Below are 27591 nucleotides of genomic sequence, written 5' to 3'. Positions count from 1 at the left end.
TGGTTGCACATGTGACATGCTGGTAAAAATTTGGTAAAACGGATTTAAGTTTGCCTGCATTAAAGTCGCCAGCCACTAGGGGCACTGCTTCTGGATGAGCATTTTCTTGTTTGCATATGGCCTTATAGAGTTGGATGAGTGTGGTCTTAGTGCCAGCATCGGTCTGTGGTGGTAAATAGACAGCTACAACTAATATAGATGAGAACTGCCTTGGTAGATAGTGTGGTCTACAGCTTATCATAAGGTACTCTACCTCAGGCGAGTAATACCTCAAGGCTTCTTTAATATTAGACATCGCGCACCAGTTGTTATTGACAAATACACACACACCCCCACCCCACACCTAACCAGACGTAGATTCTCTGTTCTGCCGGTGCATGGAAAATCTCGTCAGATCTATATTATTCGTGTCATCGTTCAGCCACGACTCATTGAAACATAAGATATTACAGTGTTTAATGTCCCGTTGGCAGGATAATCTTGATCGTAGGTCATCAATTTTTTTCCCAATGTTTGCACATTGGCCAATAGAATGGAAGGCAGTGGGGGTTTACTCACTCGCCTACGAATTCTCAGAAGGCAGCCTACCTCCACCCCCTTTTTTTCCGTCTTTTCACGCAAATTACGGGGATTTGGGCCTGTTCCCGGGAAAGCAGTATATCCTTCTCGTCGGACTCGTTAAAGGAAAATGCTTCTYCCAGTTCGAGGTGAGTAATCGCTGTTCTGATGTCCAGAAGTTATTTTTGGTCAAAAGAGATGGTAGCAGCAACATTACGTACAAAATAAATTACAAACAACGCAAAAAAACTAACAAAATAGCACAGTTGGTTAGGAGCCTGTAAAACGTCAGCCATCTTCTTCGGCGCCATCTTTCGTTTGTCACCGTTATAGTGCAATTAATGTATAGTTTAGTGTTGTGTTGTGTAAKGATTTTGCTGGCATGCATCCCACAATACTATTTTYTTTTGCCCCACCAAGATTTACATTCTAAAATCGCCACTGATGTACGGTATGTAGCTTACTCTACATACCATGCTACACAGGACTAGCCATGATCTCAACATTACAGAAAACCCCTCTCTCTCTCTGCACCACCACCAGCCGTTTCATACAGTGTAACTCATGCTAATCCAATCCGCTCAGCAGAATGCTAACGAAGGTATTAGCATGCACACAGGGGGGCTACGTCTGGGTCTGATGGTTGAACGAAGATGTGGAGCTGGCCTCTTCCCTGCAATGTGATGAATATCTGAAGATGGATATTGTCCGCCGGTTGCCAAGATTATTTTGCAAGAGAGCTGGCTGACTGGCTGGCTAATGTCCCCTAACCGGCCCGACAGACGGACAGACAGACGCTCTCTGATCAGCAATGTGACAATGACTAAACACTTCCTGGATCAMATGAAGATAAGAGCTGACTTAACGGAGGTGATTTGCTGAACCATGTTTGTTTGATGAGTCATCTTGCCTCATCGGAAGAATTGTGTTAGCTCCCCGAGGTAATGCCTAGTCTTTAGCTCAGCGGGTCTTATCGCATACAGGAGACCCAAGTTCAGGAAACTACAATTGCACAGTGCAAAACCTCACTCGCTCCCTCCCTCGAAGAGCGGAGTAATGAAGATCCAAGATGCTAAATTAAAGCACACCTCTCTTTATTGTACTCTCAGAGCACATTTTAAACAGCAGGCTTTCTCATACCCCTTCAGTTAATTTGTAGTTCAATCATCTCTAATTAGAAATAAACCCATTAGCACTCCCTCAGTGCATCCGCACTTCCCTGAGCTGTGACTAAATTAATGGAGCTAGCTTACTCTCCTCTGTAACAGCTGATTCAAGATCAGGTGTCCTTACAATTCTGACTGTGAATGACTATCACCTCAACAACAAAACAGTCCCTAGTTCAGTTGGTTGTGTAATGACTGAGGGGAAGAGGTTGAACCTGTGATGCTGTGGTTACAGGGAAAGTACACTCCTGTGCCATAAAAGTTCAGACCTCTTGGCAGTGGACATAGGCCTAATACAGGGAGGTAGTGATGTAACCTATCAGCATAACATGGGCATGATCTGTCCYTGTTGACCCTTACGGAAAAACCACATGATTTCACATGTGGAAAATCGCATAATTTCACATGTGAAATTTCCACCTGAAAAACCATGTGTTTTTGGAACACTTCACATGTGACTATATTTAACATGTAGGTTTTCACAAGATCACATAAACTTTCACATTGAAATGTTCACATGTTAATMATTTTCACATGAGTTTTCACAGCTGATGCTCTGCAATCAAAAATGAGTTGTTAGGACATACAAACAGTGCTTTTAACATAGTGTTTTCAACTTACATACAGTATTTGACACACTTTGACATACATGATTATTACATTCTTTGTTCATTTATACAGTAATTATTATTCAATGATTCGTGTCCTCACCTGGGATTTGAACTCACTTATGGCATTCCGATCTTCCTGCAAAATGCCAACATGTCTGTGCCAAAAACTGATTTCAGCGCTATTCCTACACTTTGGACTTAATCTTTGTTAAAAATACTCTCAATAAAAACAATTATATTTATCCGAGTGATTCAGGAGTCACATTAATAAAACATAATGACTCACCATGTCATTGAATTTAGGTTAAAAGTTGGGTGAAAAAAATAAGAAATGTCCTTACATTGATGACTGTTTGCAAATCCAAATACTTGTCCATGTTGATTCAACATCACCTCAGATTTTTTGGGTTGAAATTACGTGGAAACAACATTGATTAGGTTTTTTCACAGTGGCATATTATACGTAATGAATGTGTAGAGGAATGCTATRGACTTTGCAGCACAGCAAAATAATCAGTGTATCCTTAATCCAGAGGTTGTGAGTTCAAATACCAGGTGGGGTCATATTGAAAAGTCACTACTAAGTGATCATGTGACATGTAATCATAATGTCATTGATTAAAGATTTTTACACAATTTTAGTTGAACAGCGTACCACTTACTTTAAAACCCCCATATCATTTAATTCCCTTGTAGAAAAACATGTGAAATGTGCAGTTTCACATGTGAAATAAATGTTTTCAAATCTTGAGCTGAAATTTTTGAAACCATTCCAGTTGAAAGTTTGGACACACCTACTCATTTAAGGGTTTTCCTTTATTCATACTATTTTCTACATTGTGGAATAATAGTGAAGACATCAAAACTATGAAATAACACATATGGAATCATGTAGTAACCAAAAAAAGTGCTAAACAAATAAAACTATATTTGATATTTTTCAAAGTAGCCACCCTTTACCTTGATGACAGCTTTCCATACTCTTGGCATTCTCTCAACCAGCTTCATGAGGTAGTCACCTGGAATGCATTTCAATTAACAGGTGTACCTTGTTAAAAGTTCATTTGTAGAATTTCTTTCCTTCTTAATTAATGCGTTTGAGCCAATCAGTTGTGTTGTGACAAAGTAGGGGTGGTACACAGAAGATAGCCCTATTTGGGGAAACAACAAGTCCATATTATGGTAAAAACAGAGGAACTCTGGAGCTCTGTCAGAGAGAGCTCTGTCACCTCTCTGACCAAGGCCCTTCTCCCCCGATTGCTCAGTTTGGCCGGGAAGCCAACTCTAGCAAGAGTCTTGGTGGTTCCAAACTTCTTCCATTTAAGAATGATGGAGGCCACTGTGTTCTTGGGGACCTTTAATGCTGCAGAAATGTTTTGGTACCTTTCCCCAGATCTGTGCCTTGACAAAATCTCRGAGCTCTACGGACAATTCCTTGGTTTTTGCTCTGACATGCACTGTCAACTGTGGGACCTTATTATGACWGGTGTGTGCCTTTCCAAATCATGTTCAATAAATTAAATTTACCACAGGTGGACTCCAAACAAGTTGTAGAAACATTTCAATGAGGATCAATGGAAACAGGTTGCACCTGAGCTCAATTTCGAGTCTCATAGCAAAGGGTCTGAATACATACTGTATGTAAATAAGGTATGTTTTTTTATTTAAAATACATTTGCAAACATTTCTAAAAACCTGTTTTCTCTTTGTCATTATGGGGTATTGTGTGTAGATTGATGAGGAAAAAAAAATATTTTATCAATTTTAGAATAAGCCTGTAACGTAACAAAATGTGAAGAGGTCTAAATGCTTTCCAAATACACTGTAAATATACAATTAGTAGGTATTATTTGTCTTGGAAGTATGTTTTGTATGGCTCTGAGGCCAGGCTGAGAGACCTGGGACTGGTTTTCAGATGGCGATGTAATTTAGGCTTATTTGTGTATTTTTTAAATTTTTATTATACTTTTTTTCTTACCCTGTTTTCTCCCCAACTTCGTGGTATCCAACTGGTAGTTACAGTCTTGTCTCATCGCTGCAACTCCCGTACAGACTCGGGAGAAGCGAAGGTCGAGAGCTGTGTGTCCTCCGAAACACAACCCAACCAAGCCGCACTGCTTCTTGACACAATGCCCACTTAGCCCGGAAGCCAGCCACACCAATGTGTCAGCATGCACTGCGCCCAGCCCGCTAGAGGAGTCACTAGTGCGCGATGGGACAAGGACATCCCTGCCGGCCAAACCGTCCCCTAACCCGGATGATGCTGGGCCAATTGTGCGCCGCCCATGGGTCTCCCGGTCGCTGCCGGCTGCAACAGAGCCTGGACTCGAACCCAGAATCTCTAGTGGCACAGCTAGCATACAATGTACATTGCAGTGCCTTAGACCACTGCGCCACTCGGGAGGCGGCTTATTTGCGTTTTAACGATGCATCATAAAAATAACGGCCAAAGATGTCAAACCCGTTTCCCAAAACACCACACAATGCACTCGTTACAAAGTGAAACGTAACTGTGTCGTTACAGAAGCTGTCCGGTGCTGAAAATGATTCCAGAATACAGACTAAAGAGCTGTCACGTTCCTGACCTTATTTCCTTTGTTCTGTATTGTTTAGTTGGTCAGGACGTGAGCTGGGTGGGCATTCTATGTTATGTGTTTCTATGTTGGGTTCATTGTCAACTAGCCTGATATGGTTCTCAATCAGGGGCAGGTGTTTTACGTTTCCTCTGATTGAGAACCATATTAAGGTAGGCTGTTCTCACTGTTTGTTTGTGGGTGATTGTTTCCTGTCTCTGTGTTTTCTCTGCACCAGATAGGGCTGTATCGGTTTGCCACATTTGTTATTTTGTATCGTTGTAAGTGTTCACAGTTTTCGTCTTGTTGATTAAATCATGTTGAACACGGAATACGCTGCGTCTTGGTCCGATCCCTGCTACACCTCCTCTTCAGACGAAGAGGAGGAAGGCTGCCGTTACAAGAGCTCGCTGTAGCTCTTAAATGATTTATGGCTATTCAAAGTTTTTTCATTCCCTTTTTATACACAATACAGTTTTCCCATCAAGAGAATAAATGTTCTGTACCCTATTATGTATTTAAGAGTTTGTATTATGTTTGCCATGTGTTATGAACTATAAGTGCTTTCTCGTGCTATTTTGTATGCAATGTTTGATTATGTATATTCTGCATTTCAGTTTGTGCAAACTGTGAGCAAGAATGAATAAAGTCAAAGTCGCTCGTTCCCTCATTTGCTGTAGAAAATATCTATACGACTTAAAAATKATATGATGACAATGGTTTTTGTAATTGCTCACCACATCGTTGTAGCTTGATTGGTTTCAAGTAGGCCTACATATATTAAATAATTCAATAATAAACAATTCAAATAATTAAACATTCTGTAGCAAGTTAAGCGACGTTGCCATAGACCTAATATGTTGACCTTTAGGTTATTGGTTAGGCTACAGTGAAATGCCTGAGCTTTCAGATAATAGTAGCCTATAGCCTTTTGGCCTTGTAGATATGAATATTAAAGCGGCTCAGATGGCTTAATACTCGGTAGGTCTATCAATTGTACATACATGAAAGTGATGTATCTTCAACAAAAAAGGTATCCTTGCTTCGCTTGTTTATAACATTGCAAACTTTTTAGGMTATTTATATTCAACTATGACATCTTCGGCGGTCACAGAGAGACTGATAAACACTCATTCTATGTTTAGAGTAGATTTTACATTTACATTATAGTAATTTAGCAGACGCTCTTATCCAGAGCGACTTACAGTTAGCTAGGTGGGCCAGCCACATGTCAAAGTAAGTACATTTTTCCTCAATAAACTAGCTATACTACACGGCCAAAAGCATGTGTCTGCTCGTCGAACATCTCATTCTAAAATCATGGGCATTAATTTAAAAAAAATGTCACCTTTATTTAACCAGGTAGGCAAGTTGAGAACAAGTTCTCATTTACAATTGTGACCTGGCCAAGATAAAGCAAAGCAGTTCGACACATACAACAACACAGAGTTACACATGGAGTAAAACAAACATACAGTCAATAATACAGTTGAAAAATAAGTCTATATACAATGTGAGCAAATGAGGTGAGATAAGGGAGGTAAAGGCAAAAAAAGGCCATGGTGGCGAAGTAAATACAATATAGCAAGTAAAACACTGGAATGGTAGATTTGCAGTGGAAGAATGTGCAAAGTAGAAATAGAAATAATGGGGTGCAAAGGAGAAAAATAAAATTAATAAATAAATACAGTAGGGGAAGAGGTAGTTGTTTGGGCTAAATTATAGATGGGCTATGTACAGGTGCAGTTATCTGTGAGCTGCTCTGACAGCTGGTGCTTAAAGCTAGTGAGGGAGATATGTGTTTCCAGTTTCAGAGATTTTTGTAGTTCGTTCCAGTCATTTGCAGCAGAGAACTGGAAGGAGACGCGGCCAAAGGGGGAATTGGCTTTGGGGATGACCAGAGAGATATACCTGCTGGAGCGCGTGCTACAGGTGGGTGCTGCTATGGTGACCAGCAAGCTGAGATAAGGGGGGACTTTACCTAGCAGGGTCTTGTAGATGACCTGGAGCCAGTGGGTTTGGCGACGAGTATGAAGCGAGGGCCAGCCAACGAGAGCATAGGTCCGCATGGTGAGGTATATGGGGCTTTGGTGACAAAACGGATGGACATGTGATAGACTGCATCCAATTTATTGAGTAGGGTATTGGAGGCTATTTTGTAAATGACATCGCCGAAGGCGAGGATCGGTAGGATGGTCAGTTTTACGAGGTTATGTTTGGCTGCATGAGTGAAGGTGCTTTGTTGCGAAATAGGAAGCTAATTCTGATTTAACTTTGGATTGGAGATGTTTGATGTGAGTCTGGAAGGAGAGTTTACAGTCTACCAGACCCTAGGTATTGTAGTTGTTCACATATTCTGTCAGAACCGTCCAGAGTAGTGATGCTGGACGGGCGGCAGGTGCAGGCCGCGATCGGTTGAGAGCATGCATTTGTTTACATGTATTTAAGAGCAGTTGGAGGCCACAGAAGGGAGTTGTATGGCATTGAAGCTCGTCTGGAGGGTTGTTAACACAGTGCCAAGAGGAACAGAAGTATGGAGTTGGTCCCCCTTTGCTGCTATAACAGCTCCCACTCTTTGGAAGGCTTTCACTAGATCTTGGACATTGCTGCGGGGACTTGATGTTGGGCGATTAGGCCTGGCTCGTAGTCGGCATTCCAATTCATCCCAAAGGCATTCGATGGAGTTGAGGTCAGAGCTCTGTTCAGGCCAGTCAAGTTCTTCACAACAATCTGGACAAACCATTTCTGTATGGACCTCGCTTTGTGCACGGTATGTGTGCATTGTCATGCTGAACAGGAAAGGGCCTTCCCCAAACTGTTGCCACAAATTTGGAGCACACAATCGTCTAGAATGTCATTGTATGCTGTAGCGTTAAGCTTTCTCTTCACTAGAACAAGTTGCATAGCCCCCAACCATGAAAAACAGCCCCAGACCATTATTCCTCCTCCGCTGAACTTTACAGTCGGCACTAAGCATTGGGGCAGTAGCGTTCTCCTGGCATCGCCAAACCCAGATTCATCGTCGGACTGCCGATGGTTGATGGATTTCATCACGTCAGAGACATGTTTCCAAAGTTCTAGTGTCCAATAGCCATGTAGTGTATCTGTCTGTGAGTGTGTAATTTTCTTTGTGTAAAGTGACACTGTGGAGGAAAACGTGACCTAACGACGCACTTAGCTGTCTACGATGTGTGACCGAGTGATGTTGTACAGATGTTACGACGAGTGATTTCAAGTGCAACATTATAAAGACTGTTTTTCTTACAAAGGTTCTAACGATGAACTTAGCCTTGAAGCAGCCTGAACACGCCGATTGGCATATGTTTTTCTGTTGGTCATTAGAAAATTTGATTTCAGTCTTGGAGGTATGTTCCATGGCTGATTCCGCATTTGGTTAATGCTTGTCCCCCATGAGGCACTGTAGACGCAGAAGCGCAATCACAATCAAATCAATCAATTGTATTGGTCACATTCACATGGTTAGCAAATATTATTGCGAGTGTAGCGAAATGTTATCCTTATAGATCGCGCGGCAGCAGTATCTAACAGGTAATATCTAACAAATTCCACAAACAAAATGAATACACACAATCTAGTAAAGGAATGGGATGAGAATAAGTATATAAATATATGGATGAGCAGTGACAGAGAGGCTAAGATGCAATAGATAGTGAAGAATAAATTGTGAAGGATACAGTTATACAGTATATACATATGAGATGAGTAATGCGAGATATGTAAACATTCTTAGTGGCATTATTAAAGTGACTAGTGTTCCATTTATTAAAGTGGCCATGATATCAAGTCTGTAGATGGCAGCCACCTCTGTGCTAGTGATGGCTGTTTAACAGTCTGATGGCCTTGAGATAGAACTGTTTTTCAGTCTCTCCGTCCCAGCTTTGATGCACCTGTACTGACCTCGCCTTCTGGATGGAAGTTGGGTGAACAGGTAGTGGCTCGGGTGGTGTTGTCCATGATGATCTTTTTGCCTTCCTGTGACATCGGGTGTTGGGTGTCTGGGAGGGAGGTAGTTTGCCCCCGGTGATGCGTTGTGGAGACCACATCACCCTCTGGAGAGCCCTGCGGTTGTGGGCAGTGCAGTTGCCGTACCAGGCGGTGATACAGCCCGACATGATGCTCTCAATTGTGCACCTGTAAAAGTTAGTGGGTTTCCGGTGACAAGCCCAATTTTTTCAGCCTCCTGAGGTTGAAGAGGTGCTGTTGCGCCTCTTCCATTTCAGTTTGTCGGTGATATGTACCCCGAGGAACTTAAMACTTTTCACCTCCTCCACTGCTGTCCCGTTRATGTGGATAGGGGGGTGCTCCTTTTGCTGTTTCCTGAAGTCCACGATCATCTCTTTTGTTTTGCTGACATTGAGTGAGAGGTTATTTTCCTGACACTACACTCCAAGAGCCCTCACCTCCTCCCTCTCGTCGTTGTTGGTAATCAAGTCTACCACTGTTGTGTCGTCTGCAAACTTGATGATTGAGTTGGAGGCATGCATGGCCACGCAGTCGTGGGTGAACATYGAGTACAGGAGAGGGCTGAGAACGCACCCTTGTGGGGCTCCAGTGTTGAGGATCAGCRGAGTGGAGATGTTGTTTCCTACCTTCACCACCTGGGGGGGCGGCCCGTCAGGAAGTCCAGGACCCAGTTGCAAAGGACGGGGTCGAGACCCAGGCTCTCAAGCTTAATGATGAGTTTGAAGGGTACTATGGTGTTGGATGCTGAGCTGTAGTCAATGAGCAGCATTCTTACATAGGTGTTCCTCTTGTCCAGATGGGAYAGAGCAGTGTGCAGTGTGATCGCGATTGCATCGTCTGTGGACCTATTGGGGTGGTAAGGAAATTGGAGTGGGTCTAGGGGGGTCAGCCACGGAGAAGGAGAGCCCACAGTCTTTGGTAGCGGACCGTGTGGGTGGCACTGTATTGTCTGGGACCAAGACGCCGATGTCCGCGACGGGGCTGGTTTTCTTTTTGTAATCCGTGATTGTCTGTAGACCCTGCCACATACATCTCGTGTTTGAGCCGTTGAATTGCGACTCCACTTTGTCTCTATACTGACGCTTTGCTTGTTTGATTGCCTTACGGAGGGAATAACTACACTGTTTGTATTCGGTCATGTATTCGGTCATGTTGCCATGATTAAATGTGGTGGTACGTGCTTTCAGTTTTGCACGAATGCTGCCATCAATCCATGGTTTCTGGTTAGGGAAGGTTTTAATAGTCACAGTGGGTACAACATCTCCTATACACTACCTTCTAAACTTGCTCACCGAGTCAGCGTATACGTCAATGTTATTGTCTGAGGCTACCCGGAACATATCCCAGTCCACGTGATCAAAGCAATCTTGAAGCGTGGAATCCGATTGGTCAGACCAGCGTTGGATAGACCTAAGCACGGTCACTTCCTGTTTTAGTTTCTGCCTATAGGAGAAGAGCAACAAGATGGAGTCATGGTCAGATTTGACAAAAGGAGGGCTGGGGAGGGCCTTGTATGCATCGCAGAAGTTAGAGTAGCAATGGTCGATTGTGTTACTCGCTCGTGTACTGCAATCGATATGTTGATAGAATTTAGGTAGCCTTGTTCTCATTTTAGCTTTGTTAAAATCCCCAGCTACAATAAATGCAGGCTYAGGATATATGGTTTCCAGTTTGCATAAAGTCCAGTGAAGTTCCTTGATGGCCGTCTTGGTATCTGCTTGCGGGGGGGATATACACAGCTGTGACGATAACCGAGCAGAGTTCTCTTGGGAGATAATACGGTCGGCATTTGATTGTGAGGAATTCTAGGTCAGGTGAACAAAAATAATTACACCATGAGTCGTTAATCATGAAACATACACCCCCGCCCTTCTTCTTACCARARAGATGTTTGTTCCTGTCGGCGCGATGCACTGAAAATCCTGTTGGCTGTACAGTCTCCGACAGCATGTCCCCAGCTAGCCATGTCTCCGTGAAACAGAGTATGTTACAATCCCGGATATCTCTTTGGAATGCAACTCTTGCCCTAATTTTGTCTACTTTGTTAACTAGGGACTGGACATTGGCGAGTAATATACTCGGAAGCRGTGRGTGGTGTGCTCGCATTCCGAAGCCTCACTAGACGGCCACTCCAACACCGTCTCCTCCGACYGCGTTGCTTTRGGTCGGCCTCTGGAGTCAGTTCAAATGCCCAGGGAGGTACAGACAAAGGATCCACTTTGGGAAAGTCGTATTCCTGGTCGTAGTGCTGGTTGTGCTGGTAAGTTGACATCTCTCTGATATCCAATATTTCTTCCCGGCTGTATGTAATAACACTTAAGGTTTTCTGGGCTAACAATGTAAGAAATAATACATAAAAAAACGAAATACTGCACAGTTTCCTAAGGACTTGAAGCGAAGCTGCAATCTCTATCGGCGCCATTTTGTCAAAGCCTATTTCACTTCCTCAAAATCCCCAGAATGAATCTAAGACAACTCAAGAAATCGTAATTAATTTGGATGTTTTTGCCAAGGTTGTTTTAATTGCGCAATTTTACATCTAACTAAGGTGATGGTGCAGTATCAAGTAAAAAACATTGCAACGTGTTGTCTTATGTATTTGTATGTGTTATGGATCCCCATTAGTTACTGCCAAGGCAGCAGCTACTCTCCTGGGGTCCAGCAAAATTAAGTCCTTTTTAAAATGTATTTTTAGCATTACAATACATTCCCAACAGATTTCACAACATATTAAGTGTGTGTCCTCAGGCCCCTACTCTACTACCACATATCTACAACACAAAATCCATGTTATCGTGTGTTTGTATGCATGTGTCTGTGCCTATGTTTGTGTTGCTTCACAGTCCCCGCTGTTCCATAAGGTGTATTTGTATCTGTTTTTCTAAATCAAATTTTACTTAATGTGGAATACAGTTCCATGTGGTCATGGTTCTATGCAGTACTGTGCGCCTCCCATAGTCTGTTCTGGACTTGGGGACTGTGAAGAGACCTCTGGTGGCATGTCTTGTGGGRTATGCATGGGTGTCGGAGCTGTGTGCCAGTAGTTCAAACAGACAGCTCGGTGCATTCAACAATACCTCTCACRAATACAAGTAATGATGAAGTCAATCTCTCCTCCACTTTGAGCCAGGAAAGATTGACGTGCATATTATTAATGTTCGCTCCCTGTGTGCATCCAAGGGCCAGTTGTGCTGCCCTGTTCTGAGACAATTGCAATTTTCCTAAGTCCCTCTTTGTGGCATCTGACCACACGACTGAACAGTAGTCCAGGTGTGACAAAACTAAGGCCCGTAGGACCTGCCTTGTTGATAGTGCTGTTAAGAATGCATAGTCACACTTTATTAAGGACAGACTTCTCCCCATCCTAGCTACTGTTGTACCAACATGTTTTGACCATGACAGTTTACAATCCAGGGTTACTCCAAGCAGTTTAGTCTCCTCAACTTGCTCAATTTCCACATTATTCATTATAAGATTAAGTTGAGGTTTAGGGTTTAGKGAATGATTTGTCCCAAATACAATGCTTTAAGTTTTATAAATATTTAGGACTAACTTATTCCTTGCCACCCATTCTGAAACTAACTGCAGCTCTTTGTAAACTGCAGCTCTTTGTTAAGTGTTGCAGTAATTCCCGTCGCTGTGGTAGTGTTGGGTCATCCGCATACATAGACACACTAGCTTTACTCAAAGCCAGTGGCATGTCGTTAGTAAAGATGTAAAAGAAAGTCGGGCTGATGGGCAGGTCTGTCTCACTATCTATGCTATTGGATAGAGAGCAGTCACTGCAGCTGTTCACCCCATGTTARTGGGCAAATGTACATTATCAAATCAAAACCCAACCTTCATTTACCCGTTGTGATGCACGGATGTTCCAAACTCTGTTTAAGACAAGACAGAATTCATGGCCAAAATTATACTATTTACACTTTGTAGTAAACTCTGACACGAGAATAAMTGTTTCTGACTCATTCTGTGTCAGTGCTACATAGGCTGTTTTCAAATGGATTTGTTGCTTTTTAAAGGCAGTCGCTTTTTAAGATGCTTTTGGGAAACCAGGCCCTGGGCAACTTTATTGACCTCTGTTGATCTGTTGTTGTCATGCCATGCAGAGATGAGAGGGGGAGGATGCATTCATGCAGTTAATTGAAAAGGCTGGGAAGAGATGGGTATTGTTAATAGAAAACAGGTTTAATCAACAGCAAAATTGTGTGTGGGAAATGATCTTGTTTTTAGCTCTATCAGCATTAGCAAGGATTTCTTTCTTTCTAGGCTATCCAAAACACAGCAAGGAGATAAACATAAGAGTTGCCTAGCCAAGGCTTTACTCTCCCTGCAGACATTGGAAAACGTATGGAACATTTGGCATTTTCGTGGGGAAGATATTTCTGTACATGCACTTATAGCCCTACATACATTTTTCATGTGAGCTATTTGATTTATGATAGAGACAYTGGAAATACGCTGGGATGTTGATTAACTGCACAATCAGAGCCAGGATTGAATTATGAATGGAACATGTGGGAAAGAATAGACATATTTGTTTAAAAAAAACTCATAGTTGTTGTAGCCTAGCCTTGTGTCTGCATGCATCRCTACTTTCTATTCCACCCAACCTCCACCTCGCCATGTTCGGCAGGAGGCAGAAAGAAACTCCATCTATTCCATGCTGCAGGTGTTGCTGCCTGGAGTTGTTGATATAGTCTACAGTATCCTGGCATCTATCTGCTTTGCTTGTTTCTTCCATTTCCTCTTGCAATGTGCGTTTTTCTGCTTACCTTTTACATTTTCGCTCAGTGCCCCACCGACTGAGGTGTTGGATTCTGCAGTCTGCTTGCAGAGAGAGAGCATTTTAAAGAAACACCCCACCACCTTCTCCCGGTACTTTTTTCTACTCCTCCTTGGCGTTTATATCGGGGAAGTTGGATTATATTCGTGAAACAAAGTAGTTTTCGTATGTTTGTATGAGTGTGGTCCAATTATAATTAGGGTGGTTTATAGGTTAGTCCAGTAGTTGTAGGAATGAATGGATGACCAACGTTTGGAGGAGGGCGACAATATCCATTAACTCTTCTTGGTGGGTGCAAAGAGAGAGAGAGAGGGAGAGAGAGSGAGAGAGACCAGCCAGTCGCTAGAGAAGAATGGAGAATGCTCCACGAACACTATCTATCGCTTGAGGGAATCGAGGAAGAAAGGATGAGATAAACACAATTCTTCTTCACGTTGCGACTTTTGCTGTCGAACTTGATAGCCGGGGTTTTACGCATCTCAGTGAAAACAATTCGAAGTATGCGTTTAGGAGGATGGATACCCACGCGTCATTAGGATTTTTGTTTCCAGATAAAGGGATTGAAGAAAAATAACCAAAGCTGCTTTTTCTCCCTATATCTGTTTCATCGTTAGATTGTAAAGGTGGAGCGATCAGAGAAGGCCGATGACGGACCTATTAATCTGGTCAGTGCATCAGAACCACCAAAAGGTTCTGGAAACGTGTGGATGGAAATCGGGCGAATGTTTAGACTTGCTTTTGGTTTTATATGAAACTGGTGACTAGTAGTTGCGATTTTTCTCTCTGGAATTTTCATCTTCTCATTCAAGAAATTATAGTCTAACTGAGGTGAAGATATTTGTCGGCTTATCAATTGTATTTTAATTTAATTTTTGGTATTTCGGTACGCTGTCCATTTCGCAATTCCCTTAAATCTCAATCGTTTCCTCTTGAAGTATTCCTTAATCTAAATGGAATTAGTTGAGCGTGAAGCCCCTTGTGAAAGGTACAGACATGGTACATGGGCACAGSCTCCTTCACGGTAAGTCACCACTTATATTGAACAGACTTTACTGTCTTGCGCCTATACCACAAAACCTTCATTGAGTAGTAGCACAATATTCATGAGTTTATGAATTGACGTACCATTGTGGTTGTCTATAGTTGGCAGTCCACATATAGTGGCAGTTGTGTAACGAATTTGATATCCATGCACTCATACCCCTTCACAATTTCTATAGTATAGCCTACCTTTTCAAACCGCATGTGTAGGCTACTTTTACATAGCATTGCATGCGGATGTGTACATAATGGTATTTAGCCGGAAGATTGCATGTATAACCTACACTTTTTCCATCTGTATGATGAATAGTGCGTAAAAGCCCAGTTATGTGTTGCCTGAGGACTGCTGTATCAAACAGTGTAATAGGTAGATTATGCATGCCTCTTGATTGCGCATCCAATTCTATAAAAAAAGTTCCGAAACTTTAGGGATTTAAATGGTTTCAAAGTAATCTAATTTGAGGTTGGATGTATTTAATGGTAAACTGGATTTTTTTTTTAAAACGCCCATATCCTTGTATTTTGATATCTTCAGAGTAGKCCTATTTTACGCTAGGCCGGATATACTACCAAAATGTATTTGTCTCTTGTTGCAGTTGTTGCAAGTCTACTCATACTTGGGTTGTCTGGGGCAACGAAGAAGGAAGCAGGTATAAAGCACTCTATCACTGCATACGGKCAGGTCCAGAATTATTGACACCCCCGATAAAGATGAGCAAAAAAGACAGTATAAAATAAATAATACAAATACTGAGCTATATTGTATTCTCAGCAAAATCTGAAAATTATATCATATTATACTAACACAATTGCTCAGAGAAAGAGATTTTGTTTAGCAAGTAATATTTTTCCTCTCAAAAAGATAGGTGTCAAAATTATTGGCACCCCTGTTTTCAACACCTCACCTTCCAAGGATAACTGCACTGAGCCTTTTTCTAAAATGTTTTATGAGATTGGAGAGCACATTGGGAGGGATCTTAACATCCTTCCCAATGTGTTCTCTAATCTCATAAAACATTTTAGAAAAGGCTCAGTGCGGTTATCCTAGCAAGGTGAGGTATTGAAAGGTGTTGAAAACAGGGCTGCCAATAATTTTGACTGCTGTTCTTTTTGTGAGAAAAAAAAATTGTTAAACAAAATCTTTCCTGAGCAATTGCATTAGTATAAAATAATATAATTTTTCGATTTCTTGGAGCATACAATATATCTCAGTATTTGTATGATTTATTTTATACTGTCTTTTTTGTTCATCTTTATCAAAGGTGCCAATCATTTTGGGTCTGTCTGTCTGTCTGTCTGTCTGTCTGTCTGTCTGTCTGTCTGTCTGTCTGTCTGTCTGTCTGTCTGTCTGTCTGTCTGTCTGTCTGTCTGTCTCTGTCTTCTCTGTCTCTGTCCTGTCTGCTGTCTGTCTGTCTGTCTGTCTGTCTGTCTGTCTGTATAATCCACTTCACTCTGCTACTGTTTTTTCAGTGAAAAACAATTCAGGAGTGAAGCCTGCAGGACAATGTGGCACCTGGGTGAAAGAAGGAGACGGGGGATTGTTCACTTCTCCCAACTACCCCAGCAAATACCCCCCAGAAGTAGAGTGTGTTTACATTATTGAAGGTGAATAGCTTTCACAGTAACTAACATCATTATAAAGCCATCTAAGTTTTCTGTTCAGATCATGGGTTGACATTCTTCAAACAAATAAGGAATGTTTCAATAAGGAATACAGACTCTTAAATTGTGTTTCAGGAACCTTGATCTTACAGCATGTAACATATGATAGTGTCCTCACATCTTTATAATCTTAGATCCAGGTGAGAAATTAAAACCATCTGTCTGTTTAACTCCTCGCTGTCTACTTGAGTTCAGGCTTCAGTGAATAGGGATGAGCTCAGGTTGCTCTGTGAATGGATGTATCTCTTCATGTTTCAGAGTGAAATCTGGACCAGATATTGAGATATGTGTTCACAGTAATTACTGATGGGATTGGCCAGTTTAGTTGCTGTGCTGCTGATGTTTGTCTGATGATGGTAATGAAATCAGACAACAAGTTGCAATCTCAGTCGTTTTAATTTACGTTCTGGGAGGTTGATATTTGATTAATCAGTGGAGGAGATTAGGTTACTGCCCTAATGATATTAACTAAATGAATACATGAAAGATCATCTCTACAGAGAGACTCTATTACTGGACTGGAGGAACCATACTAGCTGCAATGGTATCATCTGGGTTATGGTTTGAACTGGATTTATAGATGAAATGTGTATGATGGGCCAGACTTTTAGCCTGATCCACCATTCAGACCTGACCGAATGTAAGCTTGTGAGATCATTGTCGATCGAGGCCACTGGACATTACCAATAGCCTACTGATAAWTAAGATAGAAATATAAGATTCCCTTTCAGTCGGTCACTCAGTATAACATACTACTGAACTTTCCAATGTGTAAGTCGCTCTGGATAAGAGCGTCTGCTAAATGACTTAAATGTAAATGTAAATGTAATACTATGGGGAGTCAACGACCAATCATATTCACATGAAGAATACTGAAATCACGCCCAACTGGCCAATAGATGCATAGCCTACCCTCAGAAGCCCCACCTTCCTGGCTATAACACCGGGGCTTGCATTAATTTCCTAAATTCTTCGCTCTTCGGCTCGCCTGAAGGAAGAACGTGTCATGCAATTTACAAACTATGAGATTTGACTCCACCTGAGGTGTCTGTTAGTGGGGAGAGAGTATTCGTCCCCCTAGATGTTGTGAGTTTTGGGTCTTGGTATCGGTTTTTGAGTTTGCTAAAAAGCTAACCACTTTCTGCTCTACTTGTGTAGTTAATGCTTCCTTGCTTGGGTAGGATTTGTGTTTGCTTAAAACACAGTACTTTCTGTCCTGCTTGTATAGCCAGTGCTTCCTTGCATGAGTAAGATGGCCAGTGATAAGAGTAAGTAAAGAAATGATAACCATCCAAGTTTGAACCTCTGACCGTGCCCTAGGGAAAATTAAARATACTCACGGGTGCTGTCCTGCTTGCCTTGGGTGGAAACACACTCAGGAGGCTTTGAGTCAGACCAGTTTGTGTGACCTGTGTCTCCGGCTGTTGGCAAAGGGTCTTCCGGYGAAGCGACCTCGGGAATGGGGTTGTCTGAGGCCGGGAGAGAGCAGCAGCGGTGGTCGGAGATGATAGGTGTGCCATCCCAGAGTGAGGCTCATTCCGGTTTCTTTGGCAGCGTTCAGAGTCCGGATTCCTGGGATGATACACTATCCCTAGATTGCTCTGGAGGGTTTTCAGACTGTGAATGGGACGACATCAGTCTGGAGCAGCCTAAAGCACTGGCTTTGGATTCAGCGGGGGAGAGTGAACCATTGGTGGTTAATGCGCCTTTGATGGAGCTGTGTCGTAGGGYGGCAGATCACCTGGGGGTGGATTGGCCGTSTTCTACCYCACAGCGGTGTTCCTCCTATCCCTGCAGCTGGGAAGCGTCGCTTACCCCTGTTTAAAGATTTTGCCAGTGAGCTAAAGGCGACCTGTGATTCCCCTCGTTCAGCCAGGAAAGCTAGGTTATGGCGAGTTCATGAATGTAGAGTGTATGGAGSAKGCGGGGCTCGTTTGCACACCGCTGATGCATGGAAAGCTGGTGAGTTACTTAGCGTCAGAGGTTAACAAGRGTGCTAATCCTAGCATTGTGCTTCCAAATAAACATTGCCGGTTCTCGTGGATCAGCTGGACAAAGTGTACCAGCCTGAGGTTGTGGCATCCCGATCATTGAATGTGGTCACAATGCTGCAGATGTATCATATCGATTTGCTGCAGGAGCTGAATAAGACCGTGGAGGCTGGGAAACCAGTTTCAAAGCTTCKTGACGAAATCCGTGCTAAGGCTGATTTTGTGCTGCGTCTGTCCTGCTGTACTATTGTGGCTGTGGGGAAAAGTATAGAGGGCGACAGTTGTGGTTCAGCGCCACCTCTGGTTGATGTTGTCCTGGATTGCTGAGAGGAACATGCGGATATATTTGGATGAGACAGTTTTGCCGACAAGGTCGTTTGGCWTGGCTATGGAGTCCTGTCAGGCCCATTTCAAGAGGAAACAAAAGCAGGATGCAGCTCTACAGGTCCTTTTCCAACTAAAATAATTTGCACGAGCGGTTCGGCAGTTCCTGAGGCGTGAAAGAAAAGGTCCAGGCCCTTTCTGGGCATGCTGAGTTGAAGGAAAGCGGGGTGAAACAAGATTCTTCTGTGGCGTGGAAGAAGCAGACCTGGCGTCCCTAGCTGGAGGCCGGGGCAGGGGACGTGTTCTCAGGGCCCTCCTTCTCAAGCATCTACTGTGGCAATAATGCTCCCAAGTGGCTCGGTCAATGGGGGCAAGTTACTGGTTGCCAAAGTCCCTGAACCTGGAGTGAGCCGGGTATCAGAACAGCGGTATCACAATAATACATTGTTTCTACCCAAGGTTCCTTGTGTTCAGGGGAATCAAGTAGAGGTTGACCGATTAATCGGAATGGCCGATTTAATTAKKGYCGATTTCAAGTTTTCACAACAATCGGTAAWCAGCATTTTTGGACACCGATTATGGCCGATTACATTGCACTCCACGAGGAGACTGCGTGGCAAGCTGACTACCTGTTATGCGAGTGCAGCAAGGAGCCAAGGTAAGGTGCTAGCTAGAATTAAACTTATCTTATAAAAAACAAACAATCTTAACATAATCACTAGTTAAGTACAYATGGTTGATGATATTACTAGTTCATCTAGCTTCTCCTGCGTTGCATATAATCAATGCGGTGCCTGTTAATTTAACATTGAATCACAGCCTACTTTGCCAAACGGGTGATTTAACAAGCGCATTTACGAAAAAAGCACTGTCGTTGCACCAATGTGTACCTAACCATAAACATCAATGCCTTTCTTTAATCAATACACAAGTACATATTTTTAAACCTGCATATTTAGTTAATATTGCCTGCTAACATGAATTTCATTTAACTAGGGAAATTGTGTCATTTCTCTTGCATTCTGTGCAAGCAGAGTCAGGGTATATGCAGCAGTTTTGGCCGCCTGGCTTGTTGCGAACTGTGTGAAGATAATTTCTTCCTGACAAAGACCGTAATTAATTTGCCATTGTACATAATTATGACATAACATTGAAGGTTGTGCAATGTAACAGCAATATTTAGACTTAGGGATGCCACCCGTTAGATGAAATACGGAACGGTTCCGTATTTCACTGAAAGAATAAACGTTTTGTTTTCGAAATGATAGTTTCCGGATTTGACCATATTAATGACCTAAGGCTCGTATTTCTGTGTGTTATTATATTATAATTAAGTCTATGATTTGATAGAGCAGTCTGACTGAGTTGTGGTACTCAGCAGCAGGCTCGTAAGCATTCATTCAAACAGCACTTTCCTGCATTTGCCAGCAGCTCTTCGCTGTGCTTCAAGCATTGCGCTGTTTATGACTTCAAGCCTATCAACTCCCGAGATTAGGCTGGCAAAACTAAAGTACCTATTAGAACATCCAATAGTCAAAGGTATATGAAATACAAATGGTATAGAGAGAAATAGTCCCATAATAACTACAACCTAAAACTTCTTACCTGGGAATATCGAAGACTCATGTTAAAAGGAACCACCAGCTTTCATATGTTCTGAGCAAGGAACTTAAACGTTAGCTTTTTTACATGGCACATATTGCACTTTTAGTTTCTTCGCCAACACTTTGTTTTTGCATTATTTAAACCAAATTGAACATGTTTCATTATTTATTTGAGACTAAATTGATTTTATTGATGTATTATAATAAGTTAAAATAAKTGTTCATTCAGTATTGCTGTAATTGTCATTATTACAAATATATATATAAAAATCGGCCGATTAATCGGTATCGGCTTTTTTTGGTCCTCCAATAATCGGTATTGGTATCGGCGTGGAAAAATAATAATCCCCACATTCTGACGCACAGTTTTCAAGAGTGGCGGATATGAAAMCAAGCATGACAATGTTTTTATCCCAGTCCTCAGGGTGGCCCTCTGCCCCTTCAGGAGATAATGAATGGGAGACTGGCAGCATGCTCCGCATGAGCAGTTTCACCATGCGTGATGAGGACAGTGACAAGTGTGCATAGTCTGCAGTTCGCTGTGCCTCCTGCTTTCGTGGTGTCATAACAGTTTCCAAAGTCCGAGCACCTGTCTTGAGAGACAAGATTTCGTCTCTCCTTCAAAAGCAGGCTATTCAGGTGGTCACCATGTCAGAAGCACAGAGTGGTTGGTACATCCGGTACTTCTTAGTTCCCAAGAGCGATKRAAAATTGCATCCCATCCTGGAGTTGCGTGTTTTAAACAAGCATGTCAAGGTTTGCAAGTTCAAAATGCTCACACTTTGCCGGGTCTCATTCTGGACTCGGTTCYGAGTCATGCGGTTTTGTCCCARCAGAGGAGGGTCACATTCCGTCTCTGTCTGGCACGGTTTCAGCTTGGGCATTCGGTGCCTTTTCGCYTGTGCCTGTGGTTATTGGGTCTGATTGCCTGTATGATAGCTGTGGTGTCTCTTCTGTTGATGAGTCTGTTTCAGCACTGGGTGATTGCTAYACGTCTGAATGTATTTTGCCACTGCCATCGGTTGCTCAAGGTATCTCGTGGTGCATAAGGTCGTTGACTTCTTGGAGTGACCCGCGACTGCTGTTGCAGGGGGTTCTCATGGGCCAGGTAGTGTCCCGCAGGGTGATCNCGACTGCTGTTGCAGGGGGTTCTCATGGGCCAGGTAGTGTCCCGCAGGGTGATCACGACTGCTGTTGCAGGGGGTTCTCATGGGCCAGGTAGTGTCCCGCAGGGTGATCACGACNCGACTGCTGTTGCAGGGGGTTCTCATGGGCCAGGTAGTGTCCCGCAGGGTGATCACGACAGATGCGTTCTCTCTCTCTCCTAAACCTGTGGGTGCGGATCTACTTTCCAGGGGGGGTCCTATCGCTACAGAGTGGAGACAGCACCTCTCGGGGGTTGCCAAAGATATGGGACCGGTTCAGAAGAGCCGACACGCATTTTCGTCTGTTGGGGAGTGTCCGTCAGGGGAGTCTGYTGTTGATTCTGGTGGCTCCCTGTTAGCCCAGACAACCCTGGTTCCCGGAGATCATCTACCTGTTGGACAGGGACCCGTGGATGGTTGCAGCTTTTGCTCCCAAGGTTATGCCTATGTCTTACAGGTCCCTGGCTTTCGAGCTGTTCCCTTTCTCACCTCTTTTGTTTGCTTCCGGTGAACAACGTAGGTTGCATGGCTTGTGTCCGGTTCGCACTTTCCGCAGGTATATGGATAGGATGAAGGATATCCGTGTTTGTGACCAGCTTTTTGTCTATTTCGCTAATCGAGCTCATTCGAAGCAGCGTCTTTCTCATTGGATTGTGGAGGCTATATMCCTGGCATATGACAGCAAAGGACAAGAGTTGCCTACCGGTGTGCRTGCTCACTTCACTAGCGGTGTGGTGGCTTCTTGGGTATTATTCAGGGGCATGACAATTGGTGATATCTGTGCTGCAACCAGTTGGCGTTCCCCACATACCTTTGTGAGGTATTATTGCTTGGATGTAACTGCTCCCTGTGGTTACCACAGTTCCCTGTGGGTTTGAGCCTTGGGCTGCCGTGGCAGTGCRCKAGTACACAGTTACCAGGTTACTGTAGGTTTCCTGGTTCATCGACTCTGGTCGGTGCTTTGCAGAGTGYGTGTGCGTTTTAACAAGTCACCACAGGTGTTCTGTTGCGGTTCAAAACAACAGAACAGTTCTGACATTTCAAGCTCACAAGGTAAGTATTTTTCTTGGAACAGTGGGGTCTATGGACTTGGGCTGCTGTGGCAGCGTGTCAGTTGCAGCAGCTTCTGGTTCCCTATATAGGGCTCTGACASTTGAGTCCTTATGAGGCTTTGACAGTTCAGGCTTCTCTGCTAAGTATTGGGGGAAAAGGTGGYTTCTGTAACCCCTTTTTGGAGCCGGTGGAACCTGTGTGTGCTTGGGTTAGCGTGGGCATCCTGGTTTGGTACCCTCTGAGCCGGCTTGGGGCGTGATGTATGTTACCCAGTTATATACCCAGTTATACCCAGATGTATGTTATACCCAGTGTGAAAGGGAATGAAAGGGAACGTACAGTTATGAATATAACTACTGTTCCCTGAAAGCGGGAACGAGGTATAACATATTTTGGCCCCGCRCCGTCAAGGGGTTTGGGCTTGTTGAAGATTGGTACTGAATTGAGGAAATGAATGTGAGTCCTGGTGTTATAGCCATGAAGGCGGGACTTCTGAGGTCGGGCTCTGCATCCATTGACCCGTTGGGTGTGATTTGAGTTTTCTTCAGGTGAGTATAATTGGTCGTTGACTCCCCATAGTATGTTATGCCTCGTTCCCTCCTTCAGGGAACAGTTATATTCATAACTGTATGATTTATTTGCTTGGAATACTTGGAAAGTCCTTCACCAATAAATTAATAAAACACAGGGATTCTAGGATTCAGATTTTGTTAGTAGTTCAGTCATCTAAGCCACATAGTAGTTAATTAATTTAAGACAACTTACAGTGAGTATCTATTTCAATTGCATTGCAAAATGACTCAAAATGAGTAAACTCCCAAMGGGCATTTACCATAAGAAAGCTTCATCTTAATTGCACGCTGTTTAATTGCACTTCATATGTTCTCCATGTTTTGCCTTATATGCCKTATAGATGTACTGTGTTGTGTAATATGCTACACAGTATGAGCATTATATTTATCTGTGTTATCTACTCTCTTTGTCTCCTCCAGCTCCTCCGAGGCTGTGTATCGATCTTTTCTTTGATGAGAGGTATTCTATAGAGCCTTCATGGGAATGTAAATTTGACAACATCGAGGTGCGAGACGGCCCCTTTGGCTTCTCCCCAATAATCGGGCGCTACTGTGGCCAGACCATCCCTCCCTTCATCAGGAGCAGTGGACGGTACCTCTGGATAAAATTTGTTTCTGATGCCGAACTGGAGGCAATTGGATTTTCAGCCAACTACAACTTCACTGCAGGTAACAATCGATACAAAGTATCCACACTACCTTCAGCTAGGCAATCGCAACATGCCCAATTGCAACAGCAGGATAGTGTTGACACTGCAAAGAGGCTAGTTCAGTATCCACAAAGCGTCTCAGGGTAGGAGTGATTTTAGTTCATAATAAATCAGATTATATGGACACATCCTAGATCAGCACTCCTACTCTGAGAAGCTTTGTGGATATGGGCCCAACGCAAACATTGGCTCTCAGAAACCTCATCAACAGTCTGTTCACACCCTCTCTGCTAAGCAACACCATATATTTCCTTAGCACGGTTAAAAAGAAAAATGTTATTGCAACTTCTTTACTATAAGTAATTGAGACCAAAAGCTCACGAGAAGTTTCAAGTGTTTAATACCAAGGATACAGTCAGCTGAGTGCATACATTTAGAAAGCTCATAACACATTTTATACTCTTCCCTTGTAGGCGTCACCTCCCCAGCTATACATTTTATGACCCCAATGAGTTTCCCTCCTTTCCCCTGTTGAATGTCCATGGTCCTCTCTTTGTTTAGCCAGATGTCAGAATCACACYCCGTCCATCTTCTGTTCTGGGCCTGRCCCTGCTCTCTGATCSKARGCAATTTCTTCTCATCTGATTAGGTCAACCTTTCTAAATTAGTATACACAYAGTTTCATGGCCTAAACTCCATTTATACTCACAGTARTCATTCACTAAACAGGACACAAACAAACTACAGTTTAACTTGAAACATGTTACATTTTGATAGAATCCATCATTCCCCCCTATTAAAGCATAAACCTTTCTTATTGTTTAATATCATTAAACTATCATTCAACTGCCTGCTGTAGACTTTCTTCTTCTTTGGTTTTCTCCAGATCTGAGRGTGTGATAGAAACAGACTTGATAGATAGAGAAGAAAAAAATACTATAATAAAAAATAAAAAAAAGAACATTAAGTTAAAGCAATCCTAAATTCTACTGATTATCATAAGCATCTATGTAGATACATTTATAAACTAAATCTCTGACCAAAGCTTGAGGAACCCGACCGACACAATCTCCTGCAACCCCTGAACACTATGCCCACTGATATGCTTTTCTGCTACGGTCCACAAAAAGTAGGGCTCTAAATATCCCCATAATGCTTTTTCTCAGTCTTCCATCAAGGGCTACAGGATCACAAGAAATGTTTTTCAGCCAAGTCCTCCTAACTGCGTTCACCTCCTAAAGCTGCCCTAAAGACGTGAGCCGTAGCCTGAATCAATTTCACCTCCTCTTGTGGCAAATCTGCACTATAGATGCGTTTCAGCAACAAAGCTTTTACTATATGGAATCCTAACAATSCCATCAGAGCTACCCCCGTAACTGCCAACACTGCCCATGCCGCATATTCCAACATCCACCTTATTTGATCAATTGTCCAATACCATGCTGTTCCTACAGCACCTTCCACAACCTTAAAAGTCTCTTTTGTTATTACTCCCAATGTAACAGCAGTAAGTATTGTGACCGCTTTAACTCTTTCACTGTCATAACTTTCATCACCGGCTTTACCCGTTAGATCTATGATTGAGTTTATGAGATATTCTCTGCCTTTTCCCAGTCCTCTCCCAACGTTTTCCTGACCAGCTTATCTATTGCCTCCTTATGTTGTGCTACAGTAGGGACTGGCGGGCAATAATTACCATTACTCAGATCTGGATCACATCTCTCATCCCACGGCATACCCATCCCCCACCCCATGTGAAAACCCTATGTGTGACATAGGTTTTAGGGCCTAAAGGTTGTTTTTCCGCAATCCTTCTACAAATTCCTGTTACCGTGTGTTGGTCCCAGTTCTCTGGGAGGTATGTCAATGGATTATCTGCCCTTTGATATGGAGGAGAGAGCAGTGGGGTTGAGAGAGTGTCCAGTTCTACATATCTCTGGGTCACATGCTTCCTGATCGTCCCCTGCAACAGATGGGCTGCCACCACTACTGCAAGGTTTTTCTCTGGGAATACGGCTTCCTGTATACATGGATCTGTGGCAACCCTCTCAATTGTTGTACCCTCATCAGTAAAACCTTCTCCATATGTGGCTATTAAAGTCTGAAATGATACAACTATTTCAGCGACGGTTATGACCGCCCTCCTAGAGTCCTCCATGTTGAGCTTATCCTCATAGTAGTCCTTCCACTCTGCACAGACCACTGTCTTTCCCACACTACGCACTATTCCATGTAACACTCTACACAGTGGAGTGGTATCATTCTCAAATTAGTCTATCACCCATTTTCTTAATTTATAGGCGAGGCATCCCTCCGCCTCTGTCACATTTATTCCTCTATATCCTGTCCCTGTAAAGACTATGGCCTTGGTTTTCGGGACACCAAGGAGAGGGCTTACATGGGTTACCACCACATCCGACACCAACACTCCATAGGAATGTCCTGTACTTCCCCCATTCTGCTGCCACAGACATTGGTGTATATTTGTCTCATGAACTAAAGTAGGGCCTAACCGAGCCTGTAAATAAGCCTTCATCTGCTCATATCCCTCACTTTCCTCAAGCCAATAAGGACTATCTGGTCATTATACTCTCTTCGCATAATATCGTCCAGGGTCTGATTGCCCCAACAAGCTATTTCTCCCCAGGTCCTTGGTCTCTCACTATCTAAAATCTTCCTCGACCATTTCATTCCTGTTGGTGTTGGGTAATACGGAGTGACAGGTATGTAAAACCTCTTGCTCCAATATAATTCCCTCTCTTTCGTTTCTGTAGCTTCTCCTGGCTTGACGTCCTGTGTCKYAGAACTCGCAGAAGTTTTGTMCTCTGCCCACACTAACTTGAAGGTTATTAACTGCTCTTCTTTCAACTGGAGTCTATMGCACACAATGCCAAGTTGAGGGAGGGACGAGAATCTGGTTTAATTCCTCAAACTATCKGTTCCATTGCATTCTTTCCAAATTCCTGTTTGTAAGAGAACCATCCCCTTATCAGAACATCCTACATCTAGGACACTAGATCTATTTTCAAATGGAGCCACCCATATCACCATGCCCTTATGATTAGTTACACTCACGGCTTCCGCAACTTTTGATGTTACTCTCTCCCAATGAACTTGATTATCTTCGTATCGAGCTATCCACTCTATATAAAGTGTTATTTGATCTTCTCCCCTTGGAGTGGTAGCGATTTATAGCAGCCGCCACAAACACTACCCCAACTAAAAATGTCCAAAAGCCCCATGTTACTGCCCTTTTTACAGTGTGATCTACACTCCTTCTTTTCCATCATCACCTCCTCTATCAAAACCTGCTCTAGCCTCTCCATCTTGCTCGGCCTCTCCCAAGTCAGTAGGTATTGGTGCAGCTTCCTTCCCGACACCTTCACTGCTGTGTCAGTCACTAGTAGGTCAGTGTGGGGTCTGGGCCACCTGGGCTGAAAGGTACCCGGTTGATGGACCTTCAAGCACACCTTGTCCCCCAGCTCTAGTGAGTGTGCTTTCCAATCCGGAGGGAGTCTACGGTGGGCCTCTTTCACCTGGGAAGATACACACTGCAACGCATGGGTCATTTCCTGACAATAGAACAACATAGACTCTCCCAGTATGGCCAAATCACTAATTTGTGACGTGAATACCAGCACCCGGTACTCCCATCGGTCTCCCAGTTACCTCTTTATGTGGCATGAGTCCTGTGGTGGCGTTGGAATAGTATCCAACCTAACAAACTCTKAGTCATATGTTCCTTAATCACACTCTTCAGGAGATGTGATGATATTATTATGCAAACTTCCCTTCCGTTGATGTGGCCTCCTGTATACAGGAATTTGGCTTTCCTTTTAAGCATTATACCTTCTTTGACAAACCCCTCATT

At 43.1% G+C, this 27591-nt stretch overlaps 1 protein-coding gene across 3 annotated transcripts in view; it reads left to right on the top strand.

The window, feature by feature from the left end:
- Window positions 1-13886: 13886 nt before the first annotated feature.
- The window catches only part of neto1l (neuropilin (NRP) and tolloid (TLL)-like 1, like), a 182939-nt gene continuing 169234 nt past the window's right edge, over window positions 13887-27591 (top strand). For 2 of the 3 annotated variants that reach the window (XM_024000231.2, XM_024000230.2), the window contains exons 1-4: window positions 13888-14699; window positions 15316-15369; window positions 16190-16324; window positions 23491-23739. In XM_024000231.2, the coding sequence (XP_023855999.1) occupies window positions 14672-14699; window positions 15316-15369; window positions 16190-16324; window positions 23491-23739 (466 nt within the window). In that variant the 5' untranslated portion in view covers window positions 13888-14671. Of the gene's footprint in view, window positions 14700-15315; window positions 15370-16189; window positions 16325-23490; window positions 23740-27591 lie in introns of all 3 variants that reach the window. The other variant, XM_024000232.2, reaches the window with a different exon arrangement.

The sequence above is a fragment of the Salvelinus sp. IW2-2015 genome, linkage group LG14 (genome assembly GCF_002910315.2).
Source record: "Salvelinus sp. IW2-2015 linkage group LG14, ASM291031v2, whole genome shotgun sequence".
Taxonomy (NCBI): domain Eukaryota; kingdom Metazoa; phylum Chordata; class Actinopteri; order Salmoniformes; family Salmonidae; genus Salvelinus; species Salvelinus sp. IW2-2015.
This window is presented reverse-complemented; position numbering and strand designations above follow the sequence as displayed.